Below are 22,317 nucleotides of genomic sequence, written 5' to 3'. Positions count from 1 at the left end.
GTGAAAAATGGAGACATTAGAAAAAATCTGAACACTGAATGACTCTGATGATATTGGTAAAATAGATTGTTTTGTTTAGGCATGGTAATTATACCACTATCTTTTTAAAATTTATTTATTTATTTATTTATTATATTCATATGTACATACAATGTTTGGGTCATTTCTCCCCCCCCATATCCCAACCCTTACCACCCACCCCGCCCCCTCCTCCTACCCCCCCACCCCCGAATACCCGGCAGACACTATTTTGCCCTAATCTCTAATTTTGTTGAAGAGAGAGTATAAGCAATAATAGGAAGGAACAAGAGTTTTTGCTAGTTGAGATAAGGATAGCTATACAGGGAGTTGACTCGCATTGATTTCCTGGGCATATGTGTTACCTTCTAGGTTAATTCTTCTTTTTTTTTTTTTTTCCAATTTTTATTTTATTTTGTTTTATTTTTTAAATGTATTTTTTTTTCATTTTTCTTTTATTATTCATATGTGCATACAAGGCTTGGTTCATTTCTCCCCCCTGCCCCCACCCCCTCCCTTACCACCCACTCCACCCCCTCCCACTCAACCCCCTCAATACCCAGCAGAAACTATTTTGCCCTTATCTCTAATTTTGTTGTAGAGAGAGTATAAGCAATAATAGGAAGGAACAAGGGGTTTTGCTGGTTGAGATAAGGATAGCTATACAGGGCATTGACTCACATTGATTTCCTGTGAGTGTGTATTACCTTCTAGGTTAATTCTTTTTGATCTAACCTTTTCTCTAGTACCTGGTCCCCTTTTCCTATTGGCTTCAGTTGCTTTTAAGGTATCTGCTTTAGTTTCTCTGCGTTAAGGGCAACAAATGCTAGCTAGTTTTTTAGGTGTCTTACCTATCCTCACCCCTCCCTTGTGTGCTCTCGCTTTTAACATGTGCTCATAGTCCAATCCCCTTGTTGTGTTTGCCCTTGATCTAATGTCCACATATGAGGGAGAACATACGACTTTTGGTCTTTTGGGCCAGGCTAACCTCACTCAGAATGATGTTCTCCAATTCCATCCATTTACCAGCGAATGATAACATTTTGTTCTTCTTCATGGCTGCATAAAATTCCATTGTGTATAGATACCACATTTTCTTAATCCATTTGTCAGTGGTGGGGCATCTTGGCTGTTTCCATAACTTGGCTATTGTGAATAGTGCCGCAATAAACATGGATGTGCAGGTGCCTCTGGAGTAACAGTCTTTTGGGTATATCCCCAAGAGTGGTATTGCTGGATCAAATGGTAGATCGATGTCCAGCTTTTTAAGTAGCCTCCAAATTTTTTTCCAGAGTGGTTGTACTAGTCTACATTCCCTAGGTTAATTATTCTTGATCTAACCTTTTCTCTAGTTCCTGGTCCCCTTCTCCTGTTGGCCTCAGTTGCTTTTAAGGTATTTGCTTTAGTTTCTCTGTGTTGAGGGCAACAAATGCTATCTAGTTTTTTAGGTGTCTTACCTATCCTCATACCTCCCTTGTGTGCTCTCGCTTTTATGTTGTGATCAAAGTCTAATCCCATTGTTGTGTTTGCCCTTGATCTAATGTCTACATATGAGGGAGAACATACGATTTTTGGTCTTTTGGGCCAGGCTAACCTCACTCAGAATGATGTTCTCCAATTCCATCCATTTACCAGTGAATGATAACATTTTGTTCCTCTTCATGGCTGCCTAAAATTCCATTGTGTATAGATACCACATTTTCTTGATCCATTCGTCAGTAGTGGGACATCTTGGCTGTTTCCATAACTTGGCTATTGAGAATAGTGCTGCAATAAACATGGGTGTGCAGGTGCCTCTGGAGTAACCTGTGTCACAGTCTTTTGGGTATATCCTCAAGAGTGGTATTGCTGGATCATATGGTAGATCAATGTTTAGCTTTTTAAGTAGCCTCCAAATGTTTTCCAGAGTGGTTGTACTAGTTTACATTCCCACCAACAGTGTAAGAGGGTTCCTTTTTCCCCACATCCTCGCCAACACCTGTTGTTAGTGGTGTTGCTAATGATGGCTATTCTAACAGGGGTGAGGTGGAAACTTAGTGTGGTATTAATTTGCATTTCCTTTATTGCTAGAGATGGTGAGCATTTTTTCATGTGTTTTCTGGCCATTTGAATTTCCTCTTTTGAGAAAGTTCTGTTTAGTTCACGTGCCCATTCATTATTGGTTCATTAATTTTGGGAGAATTTAGTTTTTTAAGTTCCCTATATATTCTGGTTAGCAGTCCTTTGTCTGATGTGTAGCTGGCAAATATTTTCTCCCACTCTGTGTGTGTTCTCTTCAGTTTAGAGACCATTTCTTTTGATGAGCAGAAGCTTTTTAGTTTTATGAAGTCCCATTTATCTATGCTATCTCTTAGTTACTGTGCTGCTGGGGTTTCACTGAGAAAGTTCTTACCTATATCTAGTAACTCCAGAGTATTTCCTACTCTTTCCTGTATCAACTTTAGAGTTTGAGGTCTGATATTAAGATCCTTGATCCATTTTGAGTTAATATTGGTATAGGGTGATATACATGGATCTAGTTTCAGTTTTTTGCAGACTGCTAACCAGTTTTCCCAGCAGTTTTTGTTGAAGAGGCTGCTATTTCTCCATCGTATATTTTTAGCACCTTTGTCAAAGACAAGTTGGTTATAGTTGTGTGGCTTCATGTCTGGGTTCTCTATTCTGTTCCACTGGTCTTCATGTCTGTTTTTGTGCCAGTACTATGCTGTTTTTATTGTTATTGCTTTGTAATATACTTTAAAGTCGGGTATTGTGATACCTCCAGCATTGTTCTTTTGCTTGAGCATTGCCTTGACTATTCGTGGCCTCTTGTGTTTCCATATAAATTTAACGGTAGATTTTTCAATCTCTTTAATGAATGTCATTGGAATTTTGATGGGAATTGCATTAAACATGTAGATTACTTTTGGGAGTATAGACATTTTTACTATGTTGATTCTACCAATCCATGAGCATGGGAGATCGCTCCACTTTCTCTATTCTTCCTCAATCTCTTTCTTCAGAAGTTTATTGTGTTCCTTGTAGAGGTCGTTCACATCCTTTGTTAGGTTTACACCTAGGTATTTGATTTTTTTGAGGCTACTGAAAATGGAATTGTTTTCATGTATTCTTTTTCAGTTTGTTCATTATTAGTGCATAGAAATGCTAATGATTTTTCTATATTGATTTTATATGCTGCTACCTTGCTATAGCTATTGATGGTGTCTAGGAGCTTTGAGTAGAGTTTTTTGGGTCTTTAAGGTATAGGATCATGTCATCTGCAAATAGGGATATTTTGACAGTTTCTTTACCTATTTGTATTCCTTTTATTCCTTCTTCTTGCCTAATTGCTCTGGCTAGGAACTCCAGTGCTATGTTGAATAGGAGTGGAGATAGTGGGCATCCTTGTCTAGTTCCTGATTTTAGAGGGAATGGTATCAGTTTTTCTCTGTTAAGTATAATGCTGGCTGTAGGTTTGTCATATATAGCTTTTATAATATTGAGGTACTTTCCTTCTATTCCTAGTTTTCTTAGAACTTTTATCTTGAAATGGTGTTGGATCTTATCAAAGGCTTTTTCTGCATCTATTGAGATGATCAAGTAGTTTTTGTCTTTGCTTCTGTTAATGTGGTGTATTATGTTTATTGATTTTTGTCTGTTGAATCACCCCTGCATCCCTGGGATGAAGCCTACTTATTTGTGGTGAATAATCTTTTTGATGTGTTGTTGAATTCAGTTTGCCATTATTTTGTTGAGGATTTTTGCATCAATGTTCACTAAGGGGATTGGCCTATAGTTCTCCTTTTTGAAGGTGTCTTTGCCTGGTTGTGGGATAAGTATAATACTGGCTTCATAAAATGTGTTTGCAGTTTTCCTTCCCTTTCTATTTCGTGGAACAGTATAAGGAGCCTTGGTATCAGTTCTTCTTTAAAGGTCTGATAGAATTCAGCAGAGAATCCATCAGGTCCTGGACTTTTCTTTTTGGGGAGACTCTTGATTGCTGCTTCCGTTTCATGTTATAGATCTATTCAGGTGATTAATATCCTCTTGGTTCAGTTTTGGATGATCATATGTATCTAGAAATCTGTCCATTTCGTTAAGATTTTCAAATTTATTTGAGTATAGGTTCTTGAAGTAGTCTCTTATGATTTCCTGGACTTCCATGATGTTTGTTGTTTTCTCCCCATTTGCATTCCTCATTCTACTAATTTGGATTTTTTCTCTCCTCATTTTAGTCAGGTTTGCCAGGGGTCTATCGATCTTGTTTATTTTTTCAAAGAACCAACTTTTTGTTTGATTAATTCTTTGTATGGTTTTTTTTTTTTTGGTTTCTATTTCATTGATTTTAGCTCTTATTTTTATTATTTCTCTCCTTCTATTTGTTTTGGGATTTGCTTGTTCTTGTTTTTCTAGGAGTTTGAGATGTATCATTAGGTCATTGATTTGGGATCTTTCAATCTTTTTAATATATGCACTCATGGCTATAAACTTTCCTCTGAAGACTGCCTTAGCTGTGTCCCATAGGTTCCGGTAGGTTGTGTTTTCATTTTCATTGACTTCCAGGAACTTTTTAATTTCCTCTTTTATTTCATCAATGACCCATTGTTCATTATGCAATGAGTTATTCAGTTTCCAGCTGTTTGCATGTTTTTTGTTTTTACTATTGTTGTTGAGTTCTAGTTTTATTGCATTGTGATCAGATAGTGTGCATGGTATAATTTCTATTTTCTTACATTTGCTGAGGCTTGCTTTGTGCCCTAAGATATGATCTATTTTGGAGAAGGTTCCATGGGCTGCTGAGAAGAATGTATATTGTGTAGAAGTTGGATGAAATGTTCTGTAGACATCAACTAGGTCCATTTTATCTATTGTATATTTTAGATCTTGGATTTCTTTATTGATTTTTTGTTTGGATGACCTATCTATTGATGATAATGGGGTATTAAAGTCTCCCACAACCAGGGTCTTTCAGGGTATGTTTGATGAAGTTGGGTGCGTTGACATTGGGTGCATATAGGTTGATAATTATTTCCTTCTGGTCTATTTCCCCTTTTATTAGTATGGAATGTCCTTCTTTATCTCATTTGATCAATGTAGATTTGAAGTGTACTTTGTCAGAGATAAGGATTGTTACTCCTGCATGTTTTCAGGGGCCATTGGCTTGGTAAATCTTCTCTCACCCTTTCATCCTAAGCCTATGCTTATTTCTGTGAGTGAGATGAGTCTCCTGTAAGCAACAAATTGTTGGATCTTCCTTTTTAATCCATTTCGTCAAATGGTGCCTTTTGATGGGTGAATTAAGTCCATTAACATTAAGTGTTAGTACTGATAGGTACGTGGTGATCCCTGTCATTTAATTGTCTTAGTTGTTTGAAGGTTTGATTGTGTGTACCTAAGTTGAGATTACTCTCTACTTTCTTGCTTTTTCTTTTCCTGTAGTTTGGTACTGCCTGCCCTTTCATCCTTATGTTGGGTTTCACTTTTTGTGTGTAGAATCCCTTGAAGAATCTTTTGTAGTGATGGCTTTGTGGTCACATATTGTTTCAGTTTCTGCTTATCATGGAAGACTTTTATTGCTCCATCTATTTTGAATGATAGTTTTGCTTGGTAGAGTATCCTTGGGTTGAAGTTATTTTCATTCAGTGCCCGGAAGATCTCTCCCCAAGCTGTTCTTGCTTTTAATGTTTCTGTTGAGAAGTCTGCTGTGATTTTTATGGGTTTACCTTTGTATGTTATTTATTTTTTCTCTCTTACAGCCGTCAATATTCTTTCCCTAGTTTCTGAACTTGGTGTTTTAATGATGATATGTCGTGGAGTAGTTCTATTTTGATCTGGTTGATTTGGCATTCTGGAGGCCTCTTGTATCTGTATGGGAATAGCTTTCTCTAGATTTGGGAAATTTTCTTTTATTATTTTGTTGAATATATTGCGCATTCCCTTTGCTTGCACCTCTTCTCCTCCTTCGATGCCCGTGATTCTCAAGTTTGGTCTTTTGATGGAGTCGGTGAGTTCTTGCATTTTCTTTTCACAGGTCTTGAGTTGTTTAATTAATAGTTCTTCAGTTTTTCCTTTAATTACCATTTCATCTTCAAGTTCTGAGATTCTGTCTTCTGTTTGTTCTATTCTGCTGGATTCGCCTTCCGTTCTGTTTTGCAATTCTGTTTTGTTCTTTTTTCTGAGGTTTTCCATATCCTGGGTTGTTTTCTCTTTAATGTTGTCTATTTTTGTCCTGAGTTCATTTATCTCTTTATTAATTGTGTTCTGTGTTTCACTTTGGTATTTATACAGTGCTTCTATGGTTTCCTTTATTTCTTCTTTTGGTTTTTCAAATTCTCTATTTTTGTTGTCTTGGAATTTCTTGAGTGTCTCCTGCACATTTTGGTTGACCAGTTCCCAATATCATCTCTATAAAATTCTCATTGAGTACCTGGAGTATTTCTTCTTTTAGATTATTCTTGTGGGCTTCACTGGGTTCTTTGGCATAGTTTATCTTCATTTTATTGGAGTCTGGATCTGAGTATCTGTTTTCTTCATTTCCCTCTGGTTCCTGTGCTAATTTTTTGCTGTGGGGAAACTGGTTTCCCTGTTTTTTCTGTCTTCCTGTCATTGCCCTTGGTGTTGTTATTGTCTCTGTACTGTGTGCAAGTAAGTATTTTCTAGTTTGTAATAATAGCACTGGTGATATTTAGAATGGAAGGGTGAGGAGAGATGGAAAGCAAAGAAGTTAAAGGAAAAGGGAAAAACAAGTAAACAAGTAGAAAAAAACAAAACAAAGAAACAAAAAAGTTTCAAAGATATAAACAGGGAGAGATAGTGTATTAATCAACTGTATGCTGAACAATCATTAGAGAGATATAGAGACGATTGAAAATAAAACAAAAAATAAATAAATAGAAAAAAAATAAGTAAAAAAAATATATTAATAAAATTTCCAAGTTCAAATGCAATAAAGTTTTAGTCTTAATAATTTTGGTGTTCGTCTCTCAGCCTCCAAACGTGGAGATGGTGCCTCAGAAGTAGTTCTGTGGTTGTCTCATCAAAGGGGAAAAATCTAGAAAAAACAAACAAAACTGCACAAAACAAACAAAAAAACCCCACAAAGTGTCCCATGTTCAAGTGCAATACTGTTTCAGTAAGTTTATCAGCATGCAGGTGTAGTTCGGTTGTTGTCTCATCAAAGGTAGGGAGAGAGAAAAAAGAGTCTGGAGACAGGTCTGTGAATGGCTATCTATGGCTGTGGCTCACCTGCCCATGGCTGTCAGCCTGCTGTTGCTGGAGGCTTTATTTATGCAGATTTCAGGGGTGAGCTTAGCACTCACCTGGCCCCGCAGGCTTTGTTTACTCAGAGTTCTCCTGTGCACAAGCCACTGCTACCAGCTTTCCCCTTTCCAAGCACACTGGGGGAGGTGACACTGCACCTGCTTTCTCAGGCCTGAGTGTTTATTTACAGTTCACGTGGGAAGTGGGTCTTCCCCCCTCTCCTGTGGAGTTTTCCTTCCTCCGCTGCTTTTACAAGCTTTCCCACTCCTGGTTGCTTGCATATGCTGCTGTTCCTGCCTTCTCCTGCACGGCATGTTTATTTACAGTTCTGTGAGGGATTCCCCTCCCCCACTTCGGCGCTCAGGGTGCCCCACCCTCTTTGCTACGTGTCTTTTCTGTTGTTATTGCTTATTATTCAGTCTCTTTTTCCCCTGGGTGGGTGTCGGTCTGTCCATGGGGCTATGTTGATCTGGCCCAGGGTTGTCTGTGGGAGTACTGCATGCCGCTTAGCTTTAGCTCACCTTGTCTGCATCTTCCCAAGCCGCCGTCTGGGCGTGGGCGTCTGGTGGTGGCGGGGGATCCCTCCTGGTTTCTCCGTTCAATGTGAAGTGGAGATGCTCTGCGCAGGCTGGAGGTGTGGAGGAGTCAAAATTTTGCCTCTTCTTGGTGGTTTTTCCTGTAAGGTGTTATCTCCAGCATCTCTCCAAGATTTTACTTTAGGAGGCATGCTTTCTGCTTCCTCCCTCTAGCCGCCATCTTGGAATTCTCAACCACTATCATTTTAAATTATTTTCTGTAGATAATTTCCTATAGATAACCTTGTCTTTAAATTATATTTTATCACCTGAAAGGCACACATCCTCTATAAAAACAATTTCACTTGACTTATATTCTTAATGTTTTAACCAATTAAGAAGTATTTTAATAATCAAAAGTAAGAAATGGGCACATAAAACTATGCTGTAATTTTTTTCATTTATGCATTTTGTACAATAATTTTCTTTGGAATTTGAGATTAGAAAATGGTATCTCTTGGATTCCTTGTCTTTCATTATTAAATGTATAGCCATTTCTAAAATGTTTTCTGTGAAGCAAAGTTATTCCTAAACTAAATAGTATCCTGTAGACCATTAAGTTTGGAAAACTTGTTTAAGATGCAGATTGAATATAAGCATATTGTAAGCCCTGAGAAATCTTCAAGGGAGCAACAACTCCCCTCTGCCCTCTTCCCCAAAAGAAGAAAACAAATCTCATCTACATAGCATGTCCCAATTTTTTTTTAAAGAACACTAGCTTAAATACCTTTGAGCAAAGCTGTGTAACCTACTGCTCATCTTTTTTTTTTTGTTGGCAGTACTGAGATCTGAACTCAGAGCCTTGTGGTTTCTAGGTGAGCACACTACGCTTGAGCTATGCTCCCCACCCTCATCTTTGCCTTAAATTACGGTGCTGGGGACTGAACCTAGGGCCTGGCACATGTTAAGCATGCACACTAGAACTACCACTGCTTATCTCTTTGCCAGCCAGAGAAATTTTTTTTTTCATTTTTATTATTCATATGTACATACAAGGCTTGGTTCATTTCTCCCCCTGCCCCCACCCCCTCCCTTACCACCCACTCCCTCTCCCCCCCCTCAATACCCAGCAGAAACTATTTTGCCCTTATTCCTAATTTTGTTGTAGAGAGAGTATAAGCAATAATAGGAACAAGGTTTTTTGCTGGTTGAGATAAGGATAGCTATACAGGGCATTGACTCACATTGATTTCCTGTGCGTGGGTGTTACCTTCTAGGTTAATTCTTTTTGATCTAACCTTTTCTCTAGTACCTGTTCCCCTTTTCCTATTGGCCTCAGTTGCTTTAAGGTATCTGCTTTAGTTTCTCTGCGTTAAGGGCAACAAATGCTAGCTAGTTTTTTAGGTGTCTTACCTATCCTCACCCCTCCCTTGTGTGCTCTCGCTTTTAACATGTGCTCATAGTCCAATCCCCTTGTTGTGTTTGCCCTTGATCTAATGTCCACATATGAGGGAGAACATACGATTTTTGGTCTTTTGGGCCAGGCTAACCTCGCTCAGAATGATGTTCTCCAGTTCCATCCATTTACCAGCGAATGATAACATTTCGTTCTTCTTCATGGCTGCATAAAATTCCATTGTGTATAGATACCACATTTTCTTAATCCATTCGTCAGTGCTGGGGCATCTTGGCTGTTTCCATAACTTGGCTATTGTGAATAGTGCCGCAATAAACATGGATGTGCAGGTGCCTCTGGAGTAACAGTCTTTTGGGTATATCCCCAAGAGTGGTATTGCTGGATCAAATGGTAGATCGATGTCCAGCTTTTTAAGTAGCCTCCAAATTTTTTTCCAGAGTGGTTGTACTAGTCTACATTCCCACCAACAGTGTAAGAGGGTTCCTTTTCCCCCCGAATCCTCGCCAACACCTGTTGTTGGTGGTGTTGCTGATGATGGCTATTCTAACAGGTGTGAGGTGGAATCTTAGCGTGGTTTTAATTTGCATTTCCTTTATTGCTAGAGATGGTGAGCATTTTTTCATGTGTTTTCTGGCCATTTGAATTTCTTCTTTTGAGAAAGTTCTGTTTAGTTCATGTGCCCATTTCTTTATTGGTTCATTAGTTTTGGGAGAATTTAGTTTTTTAAGTTCCCTGTATATTCTGGTTATCAGTCCTTTGTCTGATGTATAGTTAGCAAATATTTTCTCCCACCCTGTGGGTGTTCTCTTCAGTTTAGAGACCATTTCTTTTGATGAACAGAAGCTTTTTAGTTTTATGAGGTCCCATTTATCTATGCTATCTCTTAGTTGCTGTGCTGCTGGGGTTTCATTGAGAAAGTTCTTACCTATACCTAGTAACTCCAGAGTATTTCCTACTCTTTCTTGTGTTTGGGGTCTGATATTAAGATCCTTGATCCATTTTGAGTTAATCTTGGTATAGGGTGATATACATGGATCTAGTTTCAGTTTTTTGCAGACTGCTAACCAGTTTTCCCAGCAGTTTTTGTTGAAGAGGCTGCTATTTCTTCATCGTATATTTTTAGCTTCTTTGTCAAAGATAAGTTGCTTATAGTTGTGTGGCTTCATGTCTGGGTTCTCTATTCTGTTCCACTGGTCTTCATGTCTGTTTTTGTGCCAGTACCATGCTGTTTTTATTGTTATTGCTTTGTAATATAGTTTGAAGTCAGGTATTGTGATACCTCCTGCATTGTTCTTTTGACTGACCAGCCAGAGAAATTAATACTAGCTTCAATTTTCAATTATGTTAGTGAAACTAAGACATTTACATACTTTTCTAAATATTAAACATCTACTTTAACATATTTAACATATTTATTCATGTGGGTATTTAACTCTGTCTGAAATAATGGACTGATGAAGTGGCAATGTTTAGAAGAAAAAGGGATGGATGTTAATGACAGAAAATCTGGAAAATATGTAAACTTACTAATCAATTTGAAAAAGCATTTCATTTCAGGCAGGTAGACAGCAATATTTAAGAATAAACATTTAGAAAAATTCTTTTGTACTTATAACTTAAAGTGATTAGGCCTCCTGATATTTCATATGTAAACTGCTAGTTGAATAACATACATTTTTGATCCATAATTTATTTACTTTTATTGTTGAGTTGGGTGGGGGTACATTGTGGCATTTACAAAAGTTCTTACAATATATCAAATATATCATACAAATGATGAAGTTTGTTTTTTTTCAACGAACTCAGTAAGTTTACAACAGGTGGTTGAAGGTATAGGAAGTGCCCAAACAGGGACTTAAAGCCCGGATCCTCAGATTAAAAGTCTGATGCTTTACCAACTAAGCTATTCAAGCCCCTTTATGACCTGACATTTCTAAATCTGTCCTTTCCCCAACTCCCTTTCACCCTGAATCTCAACAATTCCGATTCAATATGAAGAACTATTCAGGTTTAAGTTTCAATGCTCAGCAATTGAAAAAAATGTGGTCTCCTGGTGCTTACCATAGGCTGTATTCTTACACTGTATAGAAAGAGGAGGCAAAGTAAACCTACCCCAATATAGAACAAGGAGGATTAGTCTAAGAGGTAGAAGGAAAAATGGAAAGTATAAAAACCCAAATCACTACACTCAGGCATTGGTAGTCAAGACACTGATGCTGAGAAGGGCTGGGAAATGGTCACTGGAGAAGGGGATTTACCACTCCCATGAAGCCCATGGCATCTCCAGACTCCATGTTTTCTTCTCTTATGGCCAGTAAGATTTGAACTCACTCTGAAAGCTTTCCCACACTCCTCACATGCATAAGGTTTCTCTCCAGTATGAACTCGCTTATGTCCAATCAGAGCTGAGCGCTGGCGGAATGACAAGCCACACTCACTGCAGGTGTATGGCTTCTCACCTGTGTGGATTCTTTTGTGCTGCCTCAGCACTGAACTATGATGAAAGGCTTTTCCACACCCCTCACATTTGTAAGGTTTCTCTCCAGTGTGGATTCTTTGATGATTGGTCAAGTTAGACTTCCCACTGAAAGCTTTGCCACACTCTAAGCATTTGTAAGGTTTCTCTCCAGTGTGGATTCTTTGATGGATAGCAAGGCAGTGTCGATCCTGGAAAGTTTTCCCACAGTCCCCACATGGGTAAGGCTTCTCCCCAGTGTGTCCTCGTTCATGAGCTCTGCGCTTACAGTTATGACGAAAGGCTTTCCCACACTCCTCACACGTGTAAGGTTTCTCTTCACTGTGGACTCTTTCATGTTTGCTGAGCTCTGCCTTGATACTGAAGGCTTTTCCACACTGGGGGCACCAAAAGTGTTTCTCCCGAGTGTGAATTCTTTTGTGTTTGCTTAGGTCTGAGCTCCCACGGAAGGCCCTCCCACACTCTTTGCACTTATAAGGTTGTTCCCTGGTGTGGATTCTTGTGTGTTTGGTGAGATCTGATCTCCCACCGAAAGCCTTCCCACACTCCTCACATTCATATGGTTTCTCTCCAGTGTGGATTCTGCCATGGGTGGTAAGGGAATGCTTACACTGAAAGGCTTTCCCACAGTCATTACATTTGTAAGGCTTCTCCCCTGTGTGGATCATCTGATGTACATTGAGACAGTTCCTGGTCTTGAAGGCCTTCCCACAGTTCTGGCACTTGTGAGGCTTCTCCACACTGTGGGTTTTCATATGCCGGCAAAGCGATGACCTACTGTTGAAAGCCTTCCCACACTGGGTACACTTAAAGGGTTTCTCCCCTGTGTGGATTATCTGGTGCATAAAAAGTTGATTTCTGGTCTTGAATGCTTTTCCACACTCATTACACACATGGGATTTCTTATCAGAATGAATTTGCTCATGGAGAATTAGGTCTGAATGCCAGCTGAAGTTTCTGCCACATTTGGTACATTCATGGAGTTTATGTTCTGTAAGAACTCTATTATATGGAATACATTTTGAGTTCGGATTGAAGTTTTTTCCCAGTGCCTTCTGGTTCTTTCCTTTCTTGAAGGTCAATTCCTCAGAGTCTTCTTTCTCTTCTTTCAATTTCTCTCTTATGGGTGTTATCCATTGGTTCTCTACTTTGACATCTTGTACACAAAATTCTGGAATCTCAGGATCCTGGGAAACAACTTTTAGAAGACTGTCACATTTTACCCAGCAGACTTCTCTGTTCTCAAAAACCTCTTGTTCTAAACTTGCTGTCTTATTCTCAGGCCATGTCTTGCCAATTGACACTTAAATGAGAAAATAAAAATGTCAGAGAAAAGAAAATAAGTAAGAAGGGAGAGGCAAAACAATGTTAAGCTGTGTGGAGAGTAAATGACTTTTTCATGCTGGAAAAATTGGTAACATTGGGCCATAGGTCAGGTCATTTCATAACCATCTTGTCACACAGAAGACAGGAGGCAACTGATAACTTCTCTCTTACTTATGTGGGTAGGCTGAAATAATTAAGTACTAAGTTATTTTAAACTTAGTAAACTTAAAAAAAATCCTTCTATACCTGTCCCTCTTCTAAGAGTCTCCTAGTATAGTGAATGGCAACTCTATATACCTAGCCATCTAACCCAGAAAACTGTAAATCATCTTTGACTCCTTCTCCTTCCCCTCACATTTACTCAAGTAACATTTTACAAATTTTACCTATGAAATGAGCTGCAGAAGGTGTCTGAAATGCCAGTGCAGTCCCCTTTCAAGGAACTGTCTGTTTTGGGCTCTGGACAGCCATATTTCTTTCTCTCCCTGTTTCTCTTTTCAGTGTTGTGGATGGTATTCAGGACCTCATACATGTTAAACAAGTGCTCTACCACTGAGACATATCATCAGTATTCTCTGTCTCTTTTTTTTTGAGACAAAGTCTCATTATGTATTCCAGGCTAGCCTCAAACCAAACTCAAAATCTTTCTGCCCTAGCCTCCTGAGTGGTGGTATTATAGCTGTGTGTCACTATGCCTGGCTAGGATGGCCATATTTCTGCTGTGTAACTCTGCCCACATGGGTAGGGAACATTAGATCTGGGCAACCACTGACCAAACAAGGCCAGATTCTCTTGCTTTTGGAATTGTGATCTGAGGGCATGTAAGATCAGGCTCAGAAAGTCACTAGATCTTCAGCACTTAAAGATGAGAGGCAGTGGTAGTGGGATGACATATGCTACAGGGGGAGGGGATATTCTCCCATCTGTTAGCAAAAGCAGAGAAGGTCACTCTGTCAAGAAGGATGGACAGATGATAATAATAGCTGGAGAGATAGAATTCCCGTCCTTTTTAGAGCCTGATGCATAGCTCCCCTTAGGTTCCCTGACATACTTGGAATAATAAGTAGATTCATGTTCTTTTGTGTAAATTACCTTGAGTAAAGTTCTATTGTTGGCAACTAAAGAGTTCAAATCAATCTTATTATCTCAAAATCATGCCACTTTAGCTTAAAATACTTCAGTGGTACTTCACAGCTTAATAAGACAAAGGAAGCAAAGCATACAGTCATATATTCTCTGGAGTAAGAATGTCTGGGTTTGGGCTGGGAATGACTCAAGTGGTAGAGTGCCTACTTAGCAAGTTCAAGGCCCTGAGTTAAAAAAAAAAAAAAAAGAGTTTGGGTTCAAATTCTAGTTTGGACCTGTGTCAAACCATGAAAACTAAATGAGTTAATGCTTGTAAAGCATTTATCATACTGAAGTTCTTAACCAGTTTTAGTGTTATAAAGTTCAACGCCTATAGTTTATCAAAACTCCTAAAGAGAAAAGAAACAACAAACAAAAATCCTCTAAATCATGATCTGCCCTTTGTTACTAATCCTTTACTTTCTCCCACTGGCTATTCCAGGCCCTTTGTTCTGATCATACTGAACTATTCCGTTTATATTTTTTCTATAATACTTCCTTACAAGTCTCTGACCTCTGCTTAAAATGCCTCTCTTTTTGATTCAATTGGTCTCTTAGCAGTAGAGTAACTGATATATAAAGGGGGAGAGGAATTTTCTGAGATTTTTTTTTGAGGGCCAAATTATAAAAAGCCTATTAGATAGGGTGGAGAGAACCAATCAGATACCAATTAGATAATGACAGAATAATTGCCCAAGTTGTTGCTCTCTTTTCCCCCTGATGTTTCCTAAATGGATTTCCTTTCTGGGTCCTTCAGGATGGAGGGAACTAAGTATGCCACCAAGAATACCACTTAGGTACATTCTTAATCATTCTGTCACATGGAAGATGGGAGGGTACTGAAAGCATCTCTGTCACTCACCTGGATAGGTGCAGCTCAGGGACTCCTCATCATTTGGATCCTGAACACAGGGTTCTGTTCCTTGCTCCAGATGAGAGATCAAAGGAGGTTTATGAAATGGAAGTCCTGATTGTAGAGAAAGAATAGGAATGTGTAAAACAACACAGAACTGTCTTAACACTTACCCTGGATCATTCTGTTTGCACATGAAGATAGGAAAGAGGCGTCCACTTATGTGTGAAAGAGGGTTTAGTCAGACATTTGATAACATGCAAAAAGACATGTTTAGGGACTTTTTCAGAAAAGTCAGACTCAAAGGGCAAAGAAGATTCTGGGAAATAGTCATTTTCCATTTTTAGGGAAATTGGAGTCAGTATAGGAAAACAACTAGTTTTAGGCTTGTAGGAGGCCTAAACTAGGAGAAATTAGAGGGTTGAGGAAGCAAGAGTCCAAGGAAAACAGAAGATAAGTGTCTCCATTTTACCCAAAGTCCCATTTCAAAGTTTCATAAAACAGCAACTAGGATACTTGAAAAATTATTCTGTTATGTAACAGAGGCAACTCAAACCTCTAATTTTGGGCAAGATCCTGATAATAAGAGGACTCTGACTTTCAATATGACACTCCCCATACACAATACAGCATTTTTTTTAAAGGAAGGGAGAAAGAACTAAGTCAAGTGCAGGGAGGTCCTCACCAAGGGATACCATGTTCCCATAATTTTCCAACATTACATCTTTGTAGAGAATCTTCTGAGAGTAGGTCAGACTCTGCCACTCCTTAGTAGTGAAGTTTATAGCTACATCCTCAAATGTCACTGACTCCTGAAACAGTATGTTCCTGTTGTCCTGGAGAAAAGAGGAAACACAGCTTCTCAGGAAACAAAGGCAGAAGACAGGAATTTGTAGGGGAAGGTCTAGAGAAGGGAAAGGCTGTTATCATTTGGTGGATATTTGAAAATGAAGTAAAAAGGAATATGAGCTTTCAATATTGAAAAAAAATGAAAAAGGAAATCCACCAGTGGTTTGTAACCCAATAAAATTTTCCTTATGCAAGGGATATCTAGGAGTTGCAAAGCCAGAGAATGCAGCAAAAATAAGACCATATTTAGGAGGTAGTGAAATATTTTCAGGAGGGATGGAAGGATCTCAGCTCACTTGGGCCTGGTTAAATATGATGTCTACTCCTGGGAGGTTTCCTTGGCTTCCATCTTTAGGTAACGTAGGGTATTGAGTTGGTAAAGCTGAAGGAAGAAAAATAAGCCAAGAGTCAATTTAGCATAGTGTTAGTGAAACTTGCTTTCATCTCCTTTTCAACAAATCTATGAGTTTCTGCAGTTCTAACCCAGGAGTTAAGTCTACTGTGTACAATATTCTCCTCGTCCACTATTTCTCTAGTCTCAGCTTTCAGAGGTGAGCAACAGGCCTTGGTATGGCAGTCATGCCAACTCTAAGTGCATGTTCCTTCTCTCTCACATATTTTTCTCTGGTCTGTTTTTGCCCTGAGATAACTTTACCCCCTCTCCAAAGAGATCAGGTAAAAAGATCCAAATCATTGACCCTCAGCTCATGAAATAATCTCTTTCTATATTTGAATAGTGAATTCATTTCCTCCAAAAGACCTGAGGTGAGAGGAAGAGAAAACAGGAGGGAGAAAGCCAGGCATGGTGAAACGAGCCTGTAATTCAAGCCCTTGTGAGGCTGAGGTAGGAGGATTGAGAGTTTGGGGTCACTCTGGGCTTTATAGCAAGATCCTGTCTCAAAAAAAAATCCAAAAACCAACCAAACAACAAAAAATTCCCAAACCAACAAGGAAAAAAGAAATAGGGAGGGGAGATGTTGAACAGAAATATGCAGCAATAGGTCCAAAGCTTATTTCTTTAGGTAACTGAATTGCCGGCCTTCCTCTAGTTAGTTTATTAGGAAAAACAAAATAATGTTTTCTTTGATCTTACTAAAGAAGACTCATTCTTTTCCTATGATTTTTGAGCCCCTTTCCTACTAATTCTCCAGTTCTGAGTCATCCTGTCCACACCAGTGTGTACAGCATATAAAACATTTTAAAATGAAAAAGAAACGTTATCAAGGTGTCCAAGTGTCCAGGTACTATTCATATGGATCGGTTAGAAGTACAATTTCATATTACTAATTAATGGGGTCCTATTTTATTCCTTGAAGACCATCTCAATTTTTCTGTAGCTTCAGTATTTAAACACTGGTGAGTTATCTTTCTTGATAGTTCATTAACATATCCCCTATTCCAAGTCTGAATGATTTCTTTTTTCTATTAAGATACCAGTAAGGTCAAAGTCATTTGTCCATAAGACGCAAACGCCACCTTTTGGTCTCAGGCTCTGAAAACTACCATCTGAATTGTACCAAAACTTTAATTTACAACCAAACTGTTTTTTTCCCCACAGAAATTTCTTAGTAATACTCTTTGATCTAGGCTACTCTGAGCTTTTTACCAAGACCAAGGTCATGTCTTGGTCTAGCAGTTTTTCCACTCTGTCATTCTAAAAGACTTGCTACTTTATAACTCTTTGTCTCAAACAATCACAAGCTCACCTGGACAGCACACAGCTCATAGCAGACACATGTTTTGCTCTGTAATGCTACATAATAGTTCTGTTCTTATGACATCAAAAGTTTAAAGCTCTCAATTGGATTTTTAAACAATACTTGTTATATTTCAAATATACAGAAAAGTTTAAAAAACCCTGTAAATACCCATATACCAATCACTTATATCCCACAATTAACATTTTACAGTATTTGGTTTATCTCATTCATCTATCTATCTTTCCATCTGTTTAATTCATTTTGTTTTCATGCATTTCAAAGTAAGTTGAAAATGTGGGTATGCTTTACCTCTAAACACGTTAGCACATTACCACTAACTGGAGTTTAGTATTTACTTATGTATTTTTTCTTTTTGAGATATAATTTACTTCTAGTAAACTACATCAAGTCTTAACGATACCACTGGAAGAATTTTGACAAAAGCATACCCCTCTATAATTCAAATTCCCCACCACATACATTTTGGGACAACTGTGTCAACTCTCAATTCATAGGGCTTTTTTTTTTTCCTTTTTCAGACAAGGTCTCATTATATAGCTCCAGTTTACCTTAAACTTGCTAGGTAGCCCAGGCTGGCCTTGAACTCATGATTCTCTTCCTGGGATTATAAGCATGTATTACCATGCCCAGCAACTTACAGTGATTTTTAAGCTTTAGAAATTGAAAGGTCAGTTTCTCCTCTCAAGTTAAAAATGAACCTAAGAGAAAGGCTACATGCAAAAATAACACACGGGCTGGGCACCAGTGGCTCATGCCTGTAATCTCAGACACTCAGGAGGCAGAGATCAGAAGGATCCTGGTTCAGTCAACCTGGGCAAACAGTTTGAGAGACACTGTCTTGAAAAAACCCATCACAAAAAGGGCTGGTGGAGTGGCTCAAGGTGTAGGCCCTGAATTCAGGCCCTAGTACCGCAAAAAAAAAAAAAAGAGAAACACAATGAGCACTCGAGTTTATTTTCTACTTCTATAATACATTTGTTTAATTTTATTAATATTCATTTGATTTTTTACACAGAAGACATTTCAGGATTTCTCCTTTGGAAGTCTCAAGAATATATCTGGAACTATATTTTACTTTTGCTTTTTGCAGGTCATATATACCAAAAAAGGTACTTTTTTGAGTGTGCATAATCTTCTATCCAAAAGTCTATAACTTTTCTGGGCCTGATTTTGACTCCAGAATTGCTGAATACCATCTGTTAGGTTCCACTGCCATCTGCCCCTTTCATACAAATCTTAACCACTTTCCTTGTCACATATGTCACAAAGAGCACTTTTAAATCTCAGCCTCTCATTAGTCCACTTCCCTTCATTTTCCCCAAAGCTTTTGCTCCTTCTTTTGCCACTGCTTTATCTTAAATTTCTCAGGTAGTTGCACTATAATTTAAAAATTTTAGGGTTTCCAACAAAGGCCTACAGAAGAAAAATGATATATATTCAAATTTTACATATTGGCAAATTGTGGTTGGGTGGAAGTTACTAAATTATACCATGTGTTTTATATGTGTAAAAATTTATGTACAACTATGTATGTTATGTATGATATAAAAAGTCATGATATATAGTAAATGATTGAATAAATTCAATTTCTTTGATAAATTGCTTTATATAATCTTTTCATGAATCTTTCAATATTTTTTTCCAAATATGATTTAAAATAAGGGCAGAGACTGAATATTTTAGTTTCTCTCCATATCTAGTACAGAAACAACAGAAGACTTTCCATAAGTGCTCAAAATGAACAGATCTGGGGCCCTTGGGAGGCATCTTTCACCCATTCTGTGTCCGCACTGTATTTTCTTGCCACAATATCTGTGGGCCTCACCTTTTTCTTGAAGTAGCTGGGTATCCGTAGGAATCCAAAGTAGCTGGCCTGGTGGTCTTGGATTCTCACTTGACAGCACAACCTATTGCAGTATACAGAATAATTCAGGGGGATTATAATGGTGAGGAAAATACAACCAACCATAAAGCCTTGTCCAAGGAAAAGCTGTCCCAGAAATACCAAAAAGGGGGAAAGAGAATCAGGAACTCAGTTCCTGATATACTTTATGATAAATATAAATGGCACCCAATTACTCTATAACTATAAAGCTTTAATGATCACCAGGTCAAGCAGGAAGAACAATATCCAGAAAGAGAGATCTCCACAAGTCTATGCTTACCACTACTCCAACTACTTTCTTGAATTTACTTCTTCTTCCTCCTTGATGTTATCACAGACTCTTTTCTTACCTGCTGCATATTTTCACCCGGGTTTCTTTTAGTCTTCCACTCTCTCTGCTGGTTAGCTCCAGCTACTAAACAAGTTATGAAGTTGCTCCTGTAGATGTTAGCCTCTTTCTGGGGACACCAGTTTGGTGTTCCCAGGCAAAGGGCCCTTGCTGGCCCACGGGGAAGCTGCTGTTTGGTTTGATGTGTCAAACATTGCCTTGGGGTTGGGGCTCATCAGAAACATTAAGTCAGGGGTGACTTCACATCTTGTTTTCCCACATAATTGGTAAAGAGAAGAATGTGACCGTAAGGGAAAATAAAGAATCACCAATGACCTGAGGCATCTGTAGAAATGAGGGAGCACAAGAAGACAAATTGAAAATGTTAGCATATCCATATTACAATCTCCACTGCTACCACCCAGGTATAGGCCACCATCACTCACTATCTCCCCTCCAGTACTGTACTACCTTTCTAACTGTCCTTAGTTCATTCCTTGCCTTCTTTTGATCTCTTCTTCATAGAGCAGTCTGAGTAGTCCACTTGCAACTTAAATTGGATCTTTTCATTTTCCTCTGCTCAAGACTCTCCAATAACTCAGTTTTACTGAAATAAAAGCTATGGTCCATATAGTGTTCATATACAAAGCCCTAGAGTGTGCCCACCACTCATACCCTAAGATTACAGTTGACACCTTTAATAGTGGCATACAAGTCTATAGGACCTGACCATTACTTCTGACCTTCTCTTCTTGTATTCTTTCCTTACTCAATCCTCCTCAGCCATACTGACCCTCTTTCTTTTCCATCTCATGCACATTTTCACCTTAAGGCCTTTCTATTCCTTTTCTATTTCATCTTAAGGCCTTTCTGTTCATTTTAAGCTATCCTCAAATGTTTGCTGAGATGTCATCTTCCCCAAAGAGGTCTACTCTTCAGTACCTTATTTAAAACCACAACCTACCCCTCTTTCCCCCAGTCCTGTTATACTTACCTTGTTTTACATTAATTATTCTTCTTCTCTAAAGTGCTTTATCACTTTCCAACATGGTGCACAAGTTACTTATATATCATGTCTAATGTTTATTGTCCTACTACTCTTGCTAAAATGAAGGCTCCTGAGCTCCATGAGAGCGGGCACTTTTGTCTGTCTTGTTCACTTTTGTACTCCTCAAAACAGTGCCCGCATTAGTTCGCTGTATTAAAAACTGGCTGAATGAAGAGAATTAAAAAAAAAAAAAAAGGGCGTGGGGGAGGGGGAGTTAGAAGTCCCTGGGAGGAGATGGGAGAAATGGCAGGGAAAAATACAGACTGCGGGGAGGAAAAGGCAACGGCCCCTTTCCCAAACCTGGCACAAACCACCGCCCTGTCCCGCCCAGCAACCCCCGGCGCCCTGGGGAGAGGCTGCATTTAAGCGACCGAGGTGGCGGTGCCAGGCCTCGGGGACCGGGAGACCAGCGGCCCACAGGAAATGGAGGAAAGAAACAGTCGCTGCACCTCCTCGTCCGCCAGAGGCTGCTTCCGGCGCCTTTCTAGCAAACGCCCAGCTCTCTGGTTGGGCGTCCCGGCCGCCAGCGCGGGACAGACCTCTGGGTGTTTGGGCCTCTGTGAAGGTCCAAGTGGCAGAGACGTCCTCATATTGACTCACTGTTGTCACGGAGGGAAATCTGGATAGGAATGCACGGTCTGGGGACAAATATGTGTCTTTTTCAAAAATAAAAATTCACTAAGACAATTGTAAGCCTACCCAAAGGTTGAGAAGTTTACAAGCACATTCTGTTGCGGGAGTTTGCTGGATGAGATAAGAGTCTCTGAGGCAGATTAGTAGGAAGCATCATTTATTGTGCCAGCACAGACCCAGGGGACTCGTCCAAAGGCTGAGCCCCCAGAACAAAGGGGTCTCACCTTATATACCCTTGCAAGCAGGTTTCAGAAGCAAAAGGCAAAGCTCAACCCACATATGGCTCCATTGTGGAGTCCACAATGTGACTTCATTGGCTATTTCATTTCCCAGTGCTATGTGACCTTCCTGTTTCAATTGTTTAAGTTTTACCTCTCTGCTTGCCATCCCCTCCTCCTGTCTCCTCGTCAGAACACCAGCCTGTCTGTTTCTTTCCTGGTCTCCCCTTTCTTGCTACAATACTACATAAACTCATCTCTGAGTTTTAAAAACAAGTAAGATTTTGTCAAACCTGTTTCATTTATCTCTTCCTTTTTTCTTGTACCAGTATTTTAAAGCAAACACAGGCATGCTATTTCAATTTCATCTCTTATTGCCATTTCCTCATATAATCACAAGACCGTCATCCCTATGTGTTTAATTGGTTGTATGTTTTAACTTCCTCCCTTCCTTCCTCCTTCCTTCCCTCCCTTCCTCTCCTCCTTCTTTCCTTCCTCTTCCCTCCCTCTCTTCCTTCCTTCTTCCCTCCCTCCCTTTCTTTCTCTCCCTCTCACCCCTGGCCACCCCCCCCCCCCCATTTTTTTCTTCTTTTTCAGCAGTGGGCCTCACGCATTCTTAGTTTTCTTTTAATTCAGATCTAGGGCAGTTCCTTTTTTCATTCTTCA

At 39.2% G+C, this 22,317-nt stretch overlaps 1 protein-coding gene, 1 non-coding gene and 1 pseudogene across 2 annotated transcripts; 1 reads left to right on the top strand and 2 right to left on the bottom strand.

Moving 5' to 3' along the window:
* Positions 1-10,036: 10,036 nt before the first annotated feature.
* On the bottom strand, positions 10,037-21,233 carry Znf311 (zinc finger protein 311). The gene is made up of 7 exons (XM_020154250.2): positions 20,747-21,233; positions 19,775-20,097; positions 19,365-19,446; positions 16,115-16,200; positions 15,655-15,805; positions 14,979-15,083; positions 10,037-12,968 (listed from the first exon to the last, which is right to left on the bottom strand). The coding sequence occupies exons 2-7, from the start codon at positions 19,781-19,783 to the stop codon at positions 11,392-11,394; spliced, it is 2,010 nt and encodes a 669-aa protein (XP_020009839.1). The 5' UTR covers positions 19,784-20,097; positions 20,747-21,233; the 3' UTR covers positions 10,037-11,391.
* On the bottom strand, positions 11,030-11,102 carry Trnak-uuu (transfer RNA lysine (anticodon UUU)). Its single transcript has one exon. It is a non-coding gene; the product is annotated as a tRNA-Lys (tRNA).
* LOC141410636 (small nucleolar RNA SNORA51) lies at positions 11,234-11,350 on the top strand (annotated as a pseudogene).
* Positions 21,234-22,317: the final 1,084 nt, after the last annotated feature.

This window comes from Castor canadensis, chromosome 8, assembly GCF_047511655.1.
Source record: "Castor canadensis chromosome 8, mCasCan1.hap1v2, whole genome shotgun sequence".
Lineage (NCBI taxonomy): Eukaryota > Metazoa > Chordata > Mammalia > Rodentia > Castoridae > Castor > Castor canadensis.
Note: the sequence above shows the minus strand (reverse complement) of the source record. Positions and strands in the feature narration are given on the sequence as shown.